At 42.4% G+C, this 18,969-nt stretch overlaps 1 protein-coding gene across 2 annotated transcripts in view; it reads right to left on the bottom strand.

Annotated features, from left to right (window-relative positions):
• Nucleotides 1-18,969, bottom strand: part of VPS8 (VPS8 subunit of CORVET complex) — a 257,750-nt gene that overhangs the window by 49,516 nt on the left and 189,265 nt on the right. For both annotated transcript variants that reach the window (XM_056121586.1, XM_056121585.1), the window contains exons 40-43: nucleotides 15,296-15,377; nucleotides 14,490-14,572; nucleotides 2,669-2,749; nucleotides 304-473 (exon numbers count right to left, since the gene is read on the bottom strand). In XM_056121586.1, coding sequence (XP_055977561.1) covers nucleotides 304-473; nucleotides 2,669-2,749; nucleotides 14,490-14,572; nucleotides 15,296-15,377 — 416 coding nt within the window. The remainder of the gene's footprint in view (nucleotides 1-303; nucleotides 474-2,668; nucleotides 2,750-14,489; nucleotides 14,573-15,295; nucleotides 15,378-18,969) is intronic.

The following is an 18,969-nucleotide window of genomic DNA, read 5'->3' as shown; positions in this document are numbered from 1 at the left end:
ATTACCATGTGTTTCCTTTTTCTTCAGAGCGCTCATCACTTTGTATTTGTTGCCTGACCACCCTAACAACACCCTTCCACCCCCATTTCCCTGCAGGCTGTCAGCTCTGAGAGCCAGGCTGATGCCTTGTTTGGGTCTGCTAGAACATCTGCCTTGGACTAGGTAAGGATGTGTAGTCCTGTCTGGTAACGTGAGTGGGCATGCAAGTGCTTACAGACACACAAAGACATACCCACACAGACACAGACAGACAGATACACACGCGCATGCTATGCATGTGACTGCTTCCTTCCTCCCCCTTACCTAAAGACAATGATTTCATCAGCCATTTCTTGGCGTCTCTTGTACTGCTGCAAGCATATAGAGCAATAATCCTGCTTTGGGTTCAGTCCTCGGGTGACCGAAGCTCGGAGGTTACACAGTGACCAGTGGAGATCTTGGTTTAGAAGGCTAGTAGTTGTTTCCAACAGGGTCTATGATAAACCAGAAAAGTTTTATAAAGAGAAATAACACTTGCTTAGATTTCAATCATAAACAAGTGAAATCAGAATACACTACAAAGACACTGACAAAATTGATGAAACAAAAACTAAAGGAGTCTTCTTTTATTTTTTGGTGGTACCAGGGACTGAACCCAGGCCTGATGCATACAAGGTTTGTACTTTACTAAGCGACACCTCCAGCCCTTAAATGGTAAGGTTTAATGTATAATGACAAGTGCCCACATTAGGAGTCTCTCAAAATAATTACTAGCGACTGGACGGAGAAATGTTTACTCTGCCTTTCTCTGGCTTAATTCAATACTAATGACTTTTGAATGACTAGTGAAACTCAAAGCTATTTACTACATTTATATAATAACTTCTCTCTGAATAGCTCAAAGTGTTGTAACAAAAAACCAAATCCCGTTTTTTTTTTTTTTTTGGTTTTGTCATGGAAATTGTAGCCAAGGCAATACTTCAGCCAACCTTTTAGAGAAAAAGCTAATGACCATGACTCATTTTTCATTTCCCTTGGGCAAAGATCACTTTTTCCTGGTCAGCACTTAGAGTCCTTTGAATCGGCTCCAGGCCATGCCGTATGTCATGAAGTCACATTAGAACCTTTTCACACAATCTGTGTAATTGGGGTGGGGGAGTTAAGAGGGAGGAGTGTTGGGGTCCCTGGGAGAGGGAGCTGGGTACACTGTGAAGGGTGTTGTCGGAATTATGTACATGAGAAACCAATATTGGCAGTACTATAAGCCACAGAATATGAATATGAGATTTTAAATTAATTTGCATCTGGTTCCCCAATTCCCCCTCCCCCCACAGTTATCATATGATGTCATTTTAAAGCTCTCTGTACCCACACAGTACCGTTCCCCACTGTAGCTGACTCCCACCATGCACATGGGTGACTTCCAAGCGTGCTGGACTGTGTCCACTGCCTTGTGGGAACCCAGGGGCGACCACTACTCTCCTCCCTATGCCCTCCTACTTCTTTAATTGGGGCGCAGAGCTATTCGTTCCAATGATGTAATTCTTTCTCATCAGCTCTTGGCAAGTTCCAAAGTTAGCAAAAAACTCCTGTGTCTTGCACTCAAGTCTCCCTTCTGCCATGCAGAGCCTGTGCCTACAGGGGTATCTGCTTCCTTGCCCGTGTTTCACTGCGATAAACACGGAGACCACATCAGCATCTAAGAACGAAAGCTACTGGCGATTTGGAGTTCAGGGAAGACTAGGGACCTGGCTGTCAGCGACAACGGGCCACTTCAGAACAGACTCACTCAAAGGTGGATCTATTTAATTTTTCATTGAGTTTTTAAATGGAACCACTGTGAATGACAAAGTTATAAAGTTATTTGTGGTTGAGTTTCAGATGTACAATGAGGCAACACCATCCATTCACCAGCAACCACTTCCCTCCATCAATGGTCCCAGTTTCTCCCCTGACCCCAAGCATGCCTCTATGGCAGGCAATTTCTCCTTTCTTTCCCTTCCCTTCTAGGGACAGTGGTTTAGAATACTGCTGCTGATAGGGTCTTGTGCACACCACTTTATCTCCTTTAATTTTATTTTGCAATTTTTTCCCCTCATGCTGACCCTTTCTCTTTCCATGATTACATTTTAGCACTGTTATTTTCCCAGAAAATTTCTCACTATTTTCCTTTGGGGGAAAAAAAGATATTTGCCTCATTGCCAATTAGTCAAAGAAATAAAACGAATCCAAATTTAATATAGTCCCACCTTCTAGAATGTGTGTGAAATGTGTTAATTAGTGTCAAGAGAAATATAAAAATAAAAGCACACTATCAAACTTCCACTAAATAGTGTGTGTGTGTGTGTGTGTGTGTGTGTGTGTGTGTGTGTGTGTGGTGGGGGGAGCCTACATCCAGCTGTGCTCAAGGCTTACTCCTGGCTTTATGCCCAGGAATCATTCCTGGTAGAGGGGACTATATGTGGTACCAGGGATCAAACTCAGGTCAGCTGTGTGCAAGAAAAGAGCCCTACCTGCTGTACCATCTCTCCAGCCCCTTATTTACAAAATTTAATGTAGTTTAGGTGACCTGGTTACAACAGTATTAACATTTATGGTTTTGATGTACAGTTACTGCATCTCACAACCACCAAGTGCCCAAGACTCTCCATCCTGTCATTATGTTAGCAAAAGAAAGCAGGTAGCTTACCTGTTCATAGTTAAAGGTATCCAACATTCCCAGAATAAGTCCTTGGATTTCTCCAAGTTTTCCTTTTCCATAAACTGGATCCTATTTAAGAAAAAATAAATAAAACCCAATAACATTATAATTCTGTTATAACTGTAGGTATTTATTATTATTATTATTATTATTGTTATTGTTTTTAGGATCATACCCGGTGGTGCTCAGGGCTTACTCCTGGCTCTGAGCTCAGGATCACTCCTAGTGGCTCTCAGGGGACCAAATGGAGATTGAACTCAGGTCAGCCATGTGCAAGGGAAGGGCCCTGGACACTGTACTATCTCTCCTGCCCCTGACTTCGATATTTTAAAATTCCTTGAAACTATGTCATCTGAAAAATTCAAATTCTCAAGTTTCTTTCTACAGCCACAACATATTCCTTCATGAGCTTTCTATTGAAAATGCGTGCTGGGGGTTGGAGAGAAAGGACAGAGTGAAGGTGTCTGCTCTGCACGTAGCCAGCCCCAGTTTGATCCTGGTCTTACATGGGCCCCCTGAGCACCAAATGGCATATCCTCCAACAATCCCTCTCCCTAGTACTAAGAAAAAAGAATAAATCTCCATCAGTTTCCTTCTGACCATTAAGTGATTTACCTGTTTTTCCAACTAACAAACAAGGTGTGTGCTTTAACTGTTGGGCTACATTACCCACCAGGGAAAAGTAGTTTAAATGATCCAAGTCCTTTGTTTAACAGTCTTTGCAAGTCAAATAAAACTGACTCAGATTTTGTTTCTGCAAACAGCTTCTTCTCTTTCAGCATATTTAATGCCATCTTTCTCTTTGAATTCTTAATTATCTGCTACATTAAAACCAAAATGTGGGCAATGGACCAATAGTACAGTAGGTGGGGCATTTGCCTTGCATGTGGCTGACTTGGGTTTGAACCTGGCATCCTATATGGTTCCCTGACTACTTCTAGGTGAGTGATTCCTGAGTGCAGACTCAGAAGGAACCCTTGATCACCACTGGTGTAGTCAAAAACAAACAAACTAAATAAGTAAAACCAAAATGTTCAGGAACGCCCAGAACATGTCCAACAATTTCTCTTGCAACCACATTTAGACATTTCCAGGCCCAAACAAACTAAACTGTGCCAATTTTGGAAATAAGATTAAACCGTTCCAGTCCTGGAACTAAGACTTTGGTCAATAAACTGGTTTCTGAATCCAAGGAGCAATTTTAAGCTTTTCAGACTATTTTTCAGAGTATTTTCACTGTGGGTCAATAGCAGATAGTGAACCAATCTTCCCTCCACGGTTATTTAGCTGTGACAAGTAACTTCTTTCTTAGGTACAATTTGGAAAACATAAGTATACAAAGACCAAAAAACAAACAAACAAACAAAAAAACCTGAAATCAAATCACCCAGAAACAAACACATGTTAGTATTCTGATGTATATTTGTCCAGCCTTGTTTCGGGGGAAGGAGAGAAAGGGTCAGCGAGCAATGCATTTCATTGTTTAATATACCAAATTTGCATATTTAACGATACATTTATATCTGTTTTACTTGATGGCATCATGGGCAGTCTCTCATTTCATCAACCAGGTTGGTATGGCTGCAGGTACCAAGCCATGTGAGACACCACGTGTCATTCTAACGACCTGTGCTGCTCATCCCCAGCACCGCCCCCCACCTCGCCCAAATCCCTCACCCCTGCTAAATGGGAGTGGCTGTCAGTTTGGGTTGGAATCACTATTTCTTTCTTAGAGAATTTTACAAAAGGCAATTGTAGAATTTTTCTGATTACTGAGACACAATGCCAAAGTGCTTTACCAAAAGTTGCATTCTGCATTTTTTAAAAAAAAATCTCCAGTGTACTCTTGTGTGCTTATTTTTACTGCACATTTGACTTGGGGGAGAATTATAATTAAAAAGTTGCTGATAAATGAGAATGTCAAGTCGATCACTTTATTTAACAGGAATTGATGAAGGATACAAATGACTTCCATGCCAAGCAGGAGAATCCAAGTCCAGAGTAATGATGAAAGTAGCTACTTAGTAGGTGGGGAGCACATGCCAAGCGCAGAGCCAAGCACTTTATACAAACTACGTTGTTAAATTATTCTGACAACGTTTATATATTAAGAAGTTCGGGTTCAGAGAAGCGGACTTTGTCAAGATTACAAAAACTACTAAGCCGAAAAGCTGGGAATTGAATCCGGGTGCTTTAGAAAGAAGGGTTCCTTCCACTTAAGTGCTGGCCTCCCACATATAGATATGGAAGCTAATAAACTAGACGATAAAGTAATGCTGGCTGAATATTTGAGTAATGGTTCTGGTTATTTCTCAGGATATGAGGATGATTAAAATCGTGGGTGGTAAGAGTGAGTTCAGCAAAGAGAGAAGAGACTAATGCAAGAAAATCGGATGTTGGCCTTGCTTTGTCTGCGTCTCTGGGCTCTAGAGATGGTGCCTGAGAACCTGGTCGGGTGCAATTTATGACCAAGACTTGATTTCAGTCCCGGGCGAGAGCAGCATCAGAGTGTCTGTCATTGGGTTGCTGGCCTGGTATGCTGAGGTTACATACAAGTAACTAAAGGGATAAAATAACTCTGCATCTGTGTACTGATGAACATGCTTCTACCATCTGAAAGGCCACCAAAGCTTAACGAAGAGCTGTGACATCTCTCGGCAAGGGACATGTCTCTGAGGTGAAGAGATCTGTCCCACGTGCAGACATTTTCAAAAGGCAAGACAGACTCTCAGATTCATCCTTTACCAGAGCAATGACTCAGGCCAGAAACCAGCCAGAACATTTCTTTTTCCCTTTTAACTCTGCATGAAAACAGTTCATGTGAGGGCTTCTGAACTTCTATTCACAGAGGCGTTGGGTACGGCTCTTAATAATCAGACAGTCTTCCTCAAAGCATCAGGGCTTATGCCTTGTTTTTAAAAGGTTCTCCGGTATTCGCTATGATAAACATATCCGAGACACCACTGCAGTGTCAGCCTGGGAAGGCGCTGGCATTTGTTTATGCCAACAGCGGTATGGGGAGTGAAGAGGTGCTTAAAAGGTTAAATCCTGGGGAAAACAAAGAAGTCTTTATAGGTCACGTCTATATTTATATCAGTACACTTCACTTTAATATGCATAATTTAAGGGGGAAAAATCATGAAAATTGCCTCATGCTGGGACAACATATAAATTATAGAACACGAAAGGGAGCTCAAGGGTTCTCACACAGCATGCCTGCAATCCACTGGCTTCTCCAATTATTTCCCAAAGATGCCAGTTAGATTCTTCAGCAATGAGGAACTGCCGAGGCTGCTCTTTAATGTGTTTGTAAACTATAAGAGAAGAGCACAATTGGGTACTCCCCATAAACTTGGTTATTAAAAAGCAGGCTAGCAAACAAAATGTGATGACCGGTTTTGGTCCGATGGCCCCTGCAGCGCTGACTGCAGCTGGCGTGAGGTTTGTTTTCAAATTACACTCTTTTGCCAATCAAGAATCACTTAAAAAATATGAATAATGTCCTCACAGCAGTTTATGACTGCACAGATATGCATCCTCTGTCTCTGATTTTCCATATAAATCATCTGCTTGCTCTAACTGCCTGAGCAAGAAAGTCATCAACAGTGTCTCAGGATGACTCTTGCCACCGAATGAAGATCACAAAGAATGAGCAGTGGAGACAAGAAGAAGGTGGATCACAGGAGTGCGGTCCCTGAAAAAATGCGAGCTTATGATGCTCGAGAAAGATGTCTTTACATGCAATTTCTGGGCATTGGTTTGAATTGACCCTTACGGGTCGAGAAGATCTTTCAGAACTTCTCGCAGAACATCTGTTTTGGAAAGAGATGTTCTGTTATGAGCATTTGTGCGTTGTGCTACTCCCCACTGACCACCAGAGGACCTGATAAACTCCCCGGCTGGAGTTAGGTGGAAAAGAAAAGGGGAAAGGCCTACGAGGTGTGGCCAGAAGACTAAGGTCAACGTTTCTACTGCTCCCACTTGACTGAGTGAAAGAAGGCAAGTCATTTCATCTGACTGGCACTTTCCTCACTAGGAACACGACAGGAACTGCTACTTCCTCAGCTTAATGAGCACAGAGACCAAAGGAACAAACACAGAAGCTTTGCAAACCTCTGAGAACTACACAAAGACACAAGGTGAGTGGGTCCACTAACATTTAGTGAGTATTTACGAAGACCCAGGAACCTGCTACATGCTAGAAATATAATCAGTGACCAAGACAGACGTGGTCTCTGCTTTCACAGAATTCAGTCTCAGGGGTATAAGGGGGAAGAGTTAGAGAAAGTTTACAGTTACAGGTACAATAAGCTGGGTTGAAGGTGGGGTGACAAAGGAGAGAAAACCCATTTGAGAATATTTGAGACCATTTCAGGAAAAATTAAGTTCCAGGAGAACATAGTGTCTTAAACACTGAGGCTCATGAGGGAAAAATTAAAACAAAAGTCAAAAACATCTATAATTTTTTTAGACCCTTCTCGTTGGAGTATTTAAAACTTAGATGAAATGGATCGATTTTTTTGAAAGAGACAATCTACCAAAAAGTATACAAGGAGAAACAGGTAACGTAGGTAGACCTTATTTCCTGAAAAAAAGAAAAAAACAAAAAAATGGATTCAGTAAGTAACAGCCATCTAAAATAGAATGCCCCAACCAGGTCTAGTACATTCTTAAAATATTTAAAGAAGAAACTCTATCAATATTCCAGTCTGTTTCACAAAATATAAGCAGAGGAAATACTTCCTAAATCATTCAATTAGATTAGCATTATCCTGATATAAAAACTAAACAGTTATCAGCAGAAATGCTGGAGTTACTTTGTAGTCAAAGACAAACGGATTCTAAACTTTATATTGAAAGATGAAATGTTTGAAATACCCAACACAATTGAAAAAGGACAAAGACAGAGGACAAACACTGATACTTTATGACTTACAATAAAACTGGCTAAAGAAGGGGATGAAGTACAGGTAGGTGCTTGCCTGCACGAGGCTGCGCTGGGTTCAATCCCTGGCATCCCATAGCGTCCCCTTAGCACCAGAAGTGACCCCTGAGCACTGTTAGTATGGCCAAAATAAATAAATAAATAAAAACAAAAATACTGGCAAAAGAATAGAAAAAAATCTGATCAATAATAAAAAATGGAGTCCAGAGGAAATGCCCCATACATAATCAATTGAGCAAAAATGATACAAAGGAGACAGTCTTTTCAATGAACGTTGCTGAGGCATACATAGAAAGAGAAAAGAATCTAGACACTGACCTTTCATCTATCACAGAGAGAGAGAGAGAGGGAGAGAAAGAGAGAGAGAGAGAAAATGTGGCTGTCATAGAGGCAAGTGGGGTGAGAGGGAAACTGGGAACACTGGTGGTCGTGGGAAATGTACACGGGTGAAGAAATGGGTGTTGGAACATTGTATGACTGAAACCCAATCATCAACAACTTTGTAACTGTGTATCTCTCTGTGATTGAATAAGATGATGATGATAATAATAATGATGATGATGATAATAACAAACCCAAATGGAACATAGGCCTAAGTGTGAAACACAGAATTATTAGACTTCTGCAAGATAACATGGAGAGAAAAAAGAAAAAATAATAATAACAACCACCACCAAGACTTTTGGGTTTAGAGCAAATAAGCATTTAGATAGAATACCTGAGCAAAGTTGAAAGAACAGAACGGAGAACCTGAACCCTGCTGAAATGAGAAACATTGGCTCTTGAAAGACACTCCAGAGAGAACAAAATGACAAGCCACAGGCTGGCGAAGGATATCTGCAAAGCACATATCCGCCAAAGGATGTGCATGGAAATGTGTCCTATAAGACTTGTAAAAGTTTAAGGACTCTTACAATTCAACAATTAAGGAAACAACAGCCCAATTAATAAGTGGGCAAAAGATCTGAGCTGTCCCATTACCAATGAAAGTAGACAGATGGCAAACTGAGCGCATTAAAAAAAATGCTCAGTGGCATAGCGCATCATAGAGGCGCAGTGAAAACAGCAGAGACCACTGGACACCTACCACAATGGCTCAATCCCAAGCTCAGCCCAGAGTGTGGCCTCTCTTGGGAAATGGCCACACCCACCTGGGAGCCGTGTTCCTGCTAGTGAAACTGAGAGGAAGATGTCAACAGGGTCGAGAGAGTTCAGAGAGTTGGCAGAAACTCTCGTTACTGTTCCTCTGTGTCTCTTTGTCTCTTATTGCCTTTAAGCTTTTCTGTTAATCAGCGATTTGAACCACTAATGATGCCTTGTAGCTTTCTTCATGTTGTTTTGAGTTTAGGGTTACTGATTTGTGTGTTAACAATTTTCAGGACTCAAATGTTTTCAGTCGATATTTCTTCAAATATTTTTGTTTTCTCCTTTGACTTCCCTTTTTTTTAGGATTCCAAGTACACATTATTTTTGGATTGTTCAACTTTGTTCCACAACTCATTGATACTCTGGTTGATGGATCAAACTTGGGCCCTTGCTCATGAAAGGAATGTGCCCTAGAATCCTGAGCATTGTCCCCAGCCTAGGTTCAATTTTTTTTCTGACTCACTTTTTTTTTAATGCTTTTTGGGCCACACCCAGCGATGCTCAGGGGTATTACTCCTGGTTCTGAACTCAGGAATTACTCTTGGCAGTGCTTGGGGACCATATGGGATGCCAGGGATTGAACCCTGGTTGGCCGTGAGCAAGCAAATGCCCTATCCGCTGTACTATCTCTCCAGCCCCCTGACTCACTTTTCATGTTGAAAGTTGGTATGCCATCAAATTCACTAGTTTCTTCTTCCACATTGTTGTCCTTAATTACTAATTCTAGTGTCTATTATCATCGTAGACATTAGGGTTTTATTTTCCAACATTTTTGCTTATCTTCTGTTTTGACGGAATAACATCCACTAAACTTTACAGTGTCAAAAAAGCCTGAGTATGTCGGCATTTCTAAAGGTATTTTTAGCTCTGTTGGAGAAGCAAATTACCTGCAAATGGTGTTTATGTGTTTAGATCTCGCTTTTAAAGCATGAAGCTATGCTTAGTGCAGGGCTAAGGTTTCCTACCGCTGAGTATCTCTGAGCACTCAGGCCTATTCTGCCCTTCCTGACTTCTTGACGGGAAGGAAGGCGTTTCACTGGCCAAAGACGTGTGCGACTGTTGCCTTGGCTCCCTTTCCAGTCGTCCTTCTCTCTGTCCCGGTAGTTAATTGGGATCCAGGCACTGCGTCTCTGTGTTTTCCCTCTTGTATCAGTCTGCATCTGGCTTCTCGTCTCTCCTGACTGGAAGCCCTAATTGCAAATCAGTGAGTTTGCTGGAAGGGCTTGAAGTCCCTTTCAAGTCTGAAAACTTTCTGAAAACTTTCTCGAGACTAACAAATGGAGGGATTAACCTATTTCCCTATGATGGGTCACTGCCCTTTACTGCCTGATATCCAACCAGCCAAGCAAACAAAACTACCATTTGACATATTTTTCCATTTGTGGATTATTTCTTTTTTCTTTCTCTCTTTTTTTTTGCTTTTTGGGTTACACTCGGCTATGCACAGGGGTTACTCCTGGCTCTGCACTCAGGAATTACTCCTGGTGGTACTCAGGGGACCATATAGGGATGCTGGGAATCAAACCTGGGTCGGCCGCATGCAAGGCAAATGCCCTACCTGCTGTGCTATCACTCCAGCCCCCATTTGTGGATTATTTCAAAAAAAGAGAAACCTTGTTTCTGATGTGCCATCTTGGCCCAAAATGGAATTTTTTCATTCTTGACTCTTATTTGCCTGAAAAATGTTTATTTAGTGCCAACTCTATGCAGATAACTCTGGGCTGGGTGATAGTGGCAGAGTGCAGTCCTGCATGTCAGGGTCCCTCTGCTGTACCTGGAAATATGATAGGTAAACACACCTGACACTTGACTTCCTAGAGCTCTGCCTTTAGTCTGTTCTAGGAAATTCCTTTTGAAAGTTCATCTAGCTTAAAAAACCTAACTACCACATCAGGACTGGAGCGATAATACAGCAAGTGGGGCATTTGCCTTGCACTCGGCCAACCCGGGTTCGATCCCCAGCATCCCATATGGTCCCCTGAGCACCGCCAGGAGTAATTCCTGAGTGCAGAGTCAGGAGTAACCTCTGAGCATCGCCGGGTGTGATGACCCAAAAAGCAAAACAAATAAACAAACAAACAAAAAAACAAAAAAACTTAACTACCACATCTACGCTGATGACTTTCAAGTTTACGTCTCCTTCTTCCATTCTTCACTCTTTCCACAAACCTCAGTCCTCTCTTTCCTCCCCCCACCCCACACTGCTCAATGTTGGCCACCTGAAATTAAAGAACTGTCTGGGTTATTTCGTGTTCTCCTACATCTAAACAGTCATGAAAAATTGATTGGAGTCTGTCAAGTACGTCATTCAACCCCCAAGTCCATATTCTCTTGTCCATTCTAACTCTATAACTTTGGGTTCCTATTACTTTCTTCGCCTCCAATCTTGTCCCCTTCCAGTTTATCCTGTACTAGACCATAGTTCAAGTAAGCTTGAAAAAGAACTTTATCCCATCATTTCTGTTTAAAATCTTTTAATGAGAACTGATTGATTTTAAAATGCAATCCAAAAGTCCTTGCCATGATTTACAAAGCAATTAAAGACTCAATTCCTGCCTGTTTCTCAAATTTCACTTGTGACGCCTGTAGTCTTGTTTTATGTTCCAAGCACAAATGTTTGCAATGCCTCAAATGTACCAAGCTTTACCTCAAATACTTTGTATGTATATATACTTCTCTTTGCTTAAACAGTTCTATCTCCTTTTTTCTATCTCCCTGGTTCCTTTAAGCTCTTACAGATTCAACTCAGCCATCTCCTCCTCCAGGAAATCTTTCTAAATTCCCCAGTCTGTTTCTGACACATACTTTTATTGGCACTCCCCTCTGGGTATATATATTTTCAAAAACTCGGTTCATTTTAATTTATTCTAAAAAGATAATAAAGTGATTGGGGTATTCCAAGGATCCGAACAGAGGGAAGCTGCTAAGTCTTGAGAATTCTAACTAGGGACTCAAGTGTCATCAGGATGTTCTTGCCATGGTCCTTCCTCTCCTATCCGTGTCCCAATGGCACCTCTCCCTGGTCCTGGGATCACATCTTCTCTTCTCTCTGCAGCTGCCTGCCGTCTTCTCCACTCTGTAGACAAACGTTCTGTCACTATTTGATGCCTTAGGATGGAAAAGCAAGTACTGTCAAACCCCTGGGCTCTGCAGTGAGATCTGGAGATCTGAAGAGAGATGCATTTGTCTCCTTCCAGTTGAGTTGTAGGATTTCCTAGAACCAATGAAGATGAAGCCAAGTGGTCTCTTTGATCCAAGACGAGGAAGGCAGGGTGGGGTGGAGGGACCAGGAGACTTGTCAGGGTCCTGTTCTTGCATAATGGCTCCTGCTGAGACCGCAGGGCCCCAATATGGGTTCTGAGCAGATAATCCTAAAGTGCCGCTTTTACTGACTTAGAGGCCTGTGAATAGTTACATCAAAATGTTTCCTGCCTCTCTTGCTATGGCATGTTAGAGCAAAAACAGTGCCTTTTATCTACATAACTAATAAGCGACCAAGCAGGGTTACCACAAAATTAATAAAGAGATGGTCAAAAACATTAAGAGACTGAAATAAATGAAAAGACTCGCATGATAAAATCAGGAAGGGCATAAAATGAGAAAGTGGGCATCTTTGGTGCTGCTCTGGGTTCTGTCGTTACCAACCAGGGGTGTAAACTTCCTATCTGCCAGTTTCCTTCCCCAGCAACAGAACACTGAAGAGTGGATCAGTGTGAGTATATAATGAAGTAATATCTGTGAAAGCACCCTGAAAAATTAAAAGCCTTAGGGGTCAGATCAAAAGTACAGTGGATAGGAAGCAGCTGACCTGGATTCAAAACCCAACATATCATATGGTCCCCTGAGCACTGCCAGGAGTGATTCCTGAGCACAGAGCCAGGAGTAATGCTTAGCACTGCTGGGTGAGGCCCCATTATATAATGAACCTCAGGATCAGCAGGCAGTATATAGTTTAAGGCGCATCCCTTACATGCAGCTGATCAGGTTTAATCCCTGGAACTATATGGTCCCTAAAAGTTCTCTGGATACAACCCCAAAGGCCCCCAGCACCATTGGCAAGACTCAGGTAACCACCAACACCACTAGGCCTGAAGTATTCTTGGGCCCTCACATTGAACTGTTGGCCCAGCTGGCAGAGAATCACCTGTGGGGTCCCTCGGCCTCTGGGTACCTCTTGGGAGTCCCCCATGCCAAAATAACAACAACAACAACAACAACAACAGCAACAACAATAACTAAAATTTTAAAAATGTCATGCCCTCATAATCAGTGGGACTTAATCACTGAAAGTAGAAAATGATGAGTATAATTACAAGGAATTCCAGTATAGCCCAAAGTGAAGATTTTCAAACAGTAAAAGCCATGAAATATAAAAGTTTTGATATGAAAAAATCTTTTAAATCATGTTTTTCTCACCAAAATTACAGATTTTTTACTTATCATAATTTATGTATCATAATGTGTGTTGAGAGCTTAATATAAAGCACACTGAGAGAAAGCCACTTTGGTTTTAGGATTTCACTTTTTTTTAATTCACTTGGTAAATTTAAGTATTCCTGCTTGATATTGTATATAAAACCGTATACAGGGCCAGAGTGATAGTGCAGTGGGTAGGGTACTTTCCTCGCATGTATCCCACCTGGGTTCAATCCCTGGTATCTCATATAGTTCTCTGAGCCCTGCCAGTACTGAACCCGAGTGCAGAGCCAGGAGTAAGCCCTGAGCAACACCAGGTATGACCCAACACCAAAAAAACCAAAATAAAATTGTATATAGGTAATTCAGACACTATCAAATCATTACTCAGTGGGTGATAAGGATCAGATGAGAAAGTATTTTTGAGCGTGAAGGTACAGATGTGGATGAGAGATTCTGGAAGCATCAGCAGATGCCTGAGCGCTCAATGCCAGAGAGGAAGCAGAGATGGAGAGAATGACAGGTACATCCTTGACTGGACCAATGGTATCATATGGTTTCCTCCAACCCCCCCCCCCCCTTTTCAGTCTCTAAATTATATAAAGGAAGACCAAATAATAAATTCTAAGGATAATTTCTGCTTTTTATCCCCAAAATGTTCATGGATTTTTCTAAAAATACATCTTAGTGCATTTTCAGTATTCCCACTGATGAAATTAGAAAGGTTTGAGCTTTTTTGTTAGACAAAACAGCCTACCAAGGCCTTGAGTACAAAGGTGCTAGAGTCTAGTATACAGGTAAGTCTAAGTCAAAATTACTTCTGGAGGAACTGGAAAAACTAAATGAAATCAAATCAGTGATCAAGAAACACTCGGATTCTTAATGAGATTCTACATCAAGAAAAAAATAGGAATGTCTGTATTAACTTAATTTGAAATCCTTTTTCTTTTTTTAATCAAAAAAAGTATGACCACGTGGAGATAACAGCCAGCTCAGGAATTAGCACACCAAGAGGAAGCATGTGCATTGGAATCCCAGGAAATGGTGCCCACTGCAGACATCACTCCTCAGTGGAGGGGACAGAAAGCCAGGCACAGGCATCCCACTGGGTACCAGGAAAAAGCCAAACAGAGCTCAAGTGATATCTGGCTAAAGCCGTTGGCTAGATGCATTCCACCTGAGATCCAGTTTAATAACAGCCCAATTTCCTATTATTTACACATAGTGAAAACATTATTAAAACTGATCGAAATGGAAGTCGCCGCCTTGACTCCCCCCGACCACCCCCACATCTGAACTCACCTGTAAGATTCTCTGCAAGATTGACGGCAGGGCAATAAAAGCTGCCATGCTGTTTAGAACTTGCATAGTCAAAGACTTCAGGGCTGTTATAATAAAATGTCAATATTTGAGTTAGTTTAAAATAGGAGGCTTTGATGGCTTTGCAAGTTAGAAAATGGATTTATATAAGTTCTGAGAAAACTGAATTAACCAAGGCCTGGTTGATTACTTATTTTGGTTGTGGGGCCACACACCCTGCAGTGCTCAGGGCTTACTCCTGCCTTTGGGTTTAGGGATCATTCCTGGTAGGGCTCAGGGAACCATAGAGGTACTGAGGACTGAACCAGGCTCAGCTGCATGCAAGGCGTGGTTGAAGGATCTCTCTGGCTCTAGGTTGATGCCCTTTTGTTTGTTTTGGGGCCATACCTGGAGACACTCTGGGATTGCTCCTGGCTCTGCACTCAGGAATTGCTCCTGGCGGTGCTCAGGGGACCATATAGGATACTGGGGATCAAACTGAGGTTGAGGATACTGGGGATCAAAACTGTGTTCAAGGCCAGTGCCCTACCCTCTGTACTATCTGTCTGGGCCCTACCAGGTTAATGTTTTAAAGTTAATTGATCAAGTCACAAAGCTTACTATTATTCAAGACAAATAATGTAAGTGGTGCCATAACAGGAATTAAACCTGAAAAATGAGACACACACCACAAAATGATCTCATTAAGAGAAAGAGTGAGAAAGAGTCTGACCCTGGGGAAAGGTCTCACTATAGTAGGCGTCCGCAGATAAAATGCCAAGCGCCTCGGTGGACTCTGACGTGCTTACCTTCAGAGTGTGGATGAGGTGCAGCCGAACTGGACAGCTTCTGCGGGGCCATCATCGCCTCCAACAGCGGGAACCAGAGTGCCTAGAATGCCGGGGAAGAAAACATGTTCATTTCACTAACACCAGCACACTGCCTCGCAGGTGGGAGTTTCCTTCTCACATGTGTTTGTTTCCAAAAATTAGAAAAGAAGAAAAGAAAAAAAGAAACACCCCTGGTGTCAGAAGAGAAGGCAATAACTAAAACAAAACGCAACAGGGGCCACAGCCAACACGGCTCTCTCCGGGAGGTGGCCTCGGGAAAACAAGGAAACTGAAGGTCAATATGTGCAGAGTTGCCATCCTTCGCGACCAGTCCACGGGCCGCTGCTGGCTGTCAGGGGTAGAAAGGCTGAGAACCCTGGGTCTACCGCAGCAGTCAGAACTGCTGGTCTGTGGGCCGGGCTGGAGGTGTAGCGGCTGGAGGATGCTGCTCCAGATCTCTGATTTGCACCTGTGTCTGGGGAAGGCGGGGCCAAGAGCCCAGGCAGAGCGCCTGCATGGGTTCTTCCCCGCTCAGGCAGAAGTGCATCCCTCGTGAAGCATGAGTAGGCCGAGGCTCTGCAGAAGAGGAGAGCCCCCAACAGCCTCTCCCCACACCCCTTTCTCTTCAGCGATGCCCAGCAAGAAACATGGACAATGATCATTCAAAGTATTTCTCCCACTATTAAATGATATTTTGTATTTTATCGCAGACCAAGAGGGTAGGAGCTGACAGTCTTTTAGGGAACACTGCCAGCCATGTCAGGGGATAAATTGAGCTATCGTTTCATTCCTATTATGATGGTCATTGCAGTAAGTGCTTTACCTACATTTTCTCCTTCTTCAAGCTCATCAAAAACCTTACAGAGTGTGCATTAGATTCACGTGAATGTATTCACTTGCGCTAAGAAAACAAAGGTAGAGAAGTAAGTTGTCTGAGATCAAACCTCTGGTAAATTGGGCATCTGAAATGTCCTTTGCTAATTCGAAGTGTTAGGAAAAATCTTTATCATTAAAAATCAAAGGAACACATTTTTCGGGGATTTTTTTGGGGGGAGGGGCCACACCTGGAGTAACCCACTCGGGGGTTTCTCCTGGCTTTGCACTCAGGAATCACTCCTAGTGGTGCTCAGGGGACCACATGGGATGCCAGGGATAGAACCCGGGTTGGCTGTGTGCAAGGCAAGCACCTTACCTGCTTGGACTATCTCTCCAGCACCAAAGGAACGCATTTTAAGATGTCACCCATTTTCTCTTGCTGGGTATGAGTTACTAAGTCTTTAAACCACTATTCTGAGAGATCTTGCAAAAATACAGAAGCTAGGAGGAAAGGATGACTCAAGAGATTCAAGAATGGTTAATAAAGAACAGAGGACGTTCTGTACCCGTCATCACACATGGTTCAACCCGGAGACCTGGGGGTCTGTTCAGGAGACAGCGAAGGGTCGAGCACCTTTCACAGCGGGGACAGCTCGAGCTCGCTAAAGCGCTCTGAAAGGAAGCCTTCCCTGTCCCCAAAGGCCAGGTCTTCATGCTGCTGATGTTGCATGCGTTCCTTGGGGTCCCAAAGATACTGGTTGTAACTATGCCATATGCTGGCGACTCCTACGTTATTGAATTGTTTGTTTACTTATTTACTTGGTGTTGATGGTGCCAGAGATCAAACACATGCCCTTTACCACAGAGCCAACATCCTGGCCCAGAATTTTTATTTTTTTTTTTTTACCTCTTTGGGCCATATCTGATAGTGCTCAGGGCTTCCTCCTAGCTCTGGATTCAGCGATCACATCTGGCAGGGCTCAGAGGAACATATGGAGTGCAGGGGATCAAACCTGGGTCAGCGGCATGTAAGGCAAGGACTGCACCCACTGTACTATCACTTTGGCCCCCAACTTTCTTTTTTTTTTTAATCAGTACTTAAGAACATTAAATATTCCTATGGCAAGATATTTAACTCTCTTACATTTGAATACTGGCTCCTAAAATGTTGACTCAGATAATAATTTCCAGCATTCCCTCACAATCCTTCTCTCAAATATTTTTCTATTTCTATAAAAACTCACAGCTAAAATAGCCCACAGGGCTAGAGAGAAAGGAGAGGGTGAAGGTTCTTGCCTTGTATACAGCTGACCCCTGTCTGATTCACCAAGTTGAGCCACCAAGCACCCACTGTTGAGAGCAGCTCCCAAGCACTGAACTGGGAGTAGCCACACCCCCCAACCTTTTTCCCATGGGGTGTGGCTCAAACCTCTGCCCCCCAAATTTAGAAAATAATCCTCCCCACCATAACGACTGTGTTATTCCAGGAGTTAAACAACGAAACCTGAGTTCTTTTGTCATGTTATGTAACTCAGAACTTTCTTCTCAGAGAACAAAGTATATATATAACAAAGTCATTTTCTTTGTCACAGGAAATCATGGGACATGGAAGCACAGTACCCATAGTTCTACAAAGGTAAAACTGGTGGCAGTGCCACTCAGGGGAGGACAGATAAGTTCCTTAAGTTCCACTTGAAGGGCATGCTCCTTAATATTCCATCTTCTTATGAAAGAGGAAAACTTCTGCAAGGAGCTATTATAGACAGTTTGCTATCAGCCTTGGGGATGCTTCAAATTTTCAAGGTAGCTTAGGGTCAGTGGCCACAGTTTTTGTTCTGTCTCCAAAACAGAACAAATAACAAAGCAAAGAGAAACATGGCAAACAACCACTCAAATTTCCCCAATTTATGTAAAACCAGACTAGCACTTTCATAAAAAAAAATACAGCAGTTACATAAAATTCAAACCCAAATATTTTTGTTCTGCTTATGAAACATTTCGAAGCAGGGGAGAGCGAGAGACAGAGACAGAGAGAGACAGAGATGGGGGAGGGGGGGCGGAGAGGGGGAAGAGGGAGTTTCTATGTCAAAGACAAATCTCTCATTTTATTTTCATTTTGGAATACATCTGGCTGTGCTCTGGGTTTACTCCTGGCTCTGTGCTCAGGGATCACTCCTGGCAGTGCTCAGGGGGCCTTATGTGTAGAGGGGTCGAACTGGGATCAGCTGCAGGTAAGGTCAGTGCCTTAACCCCTACACCATCTCTCCATGCAAGAAAACCTCTTACAGATAGACTTAGCACTGCACTAGGTTTGCATTTGTGAAGCCCTGGGTTAGATTTCCAGTATCCCCTCACAAGCCTTCCCTCAAATATTTTTCTTCTTAGGCAGACAGGAAAGGGTGTAATAATAATCTCTGGGAAGTGAAATTTTCAAAGGATAAGAACTCCAACATTGAATATCTTTACTAAGACGAATTCCAACTGAGATGCTTTTTCTGACACAAAAAGTGATGGAACAAAATGTCCTTTTGGCACATCAAAGGAAGCTTTGTTCTTGTTCTCTGATTATATTTAAACTCTTAGTTCAATCCCTAGAGTTCGTGAGGTACAGATTTTATACCTAATTCTTGTGTTAATATATATGAATCTCGACATACTTTAGCTTATGTGAGCTTAAATAGCTCTATTTATAAAACATAATTGGCATTCCCTTAAATTTTTCACGAGAAGACAGAAAAGTATTAAACAGATATTACAGAGGAGATAGAAGAAATGAAAAATGAAAATGGCTGAGTATTAAATATGTATAAATGTAGCTTTATGGATTCTATCCTTTT

The sequence above is a fragment of the Sorex fumeus genome, unplaced genomic scaffold, assembly GCF_029834395.1.
Source record: "Sorex fumeus unplaced genomic scaffold, SorFum_2.1 ptg000044l, whole genome shotgun sequence".
In the NCBI taxonomy this organism is placed as follows: Eukaryota; Metazoa; Chordata; class Mammalia; order Eulipotyphla; family Soricidae; genus Sorex; species Sorex fumeus.
Note: the sequence above shows the minus strand (reverse complement) of the source record. Positions and strands in the feature narration are given on the sequence as shown.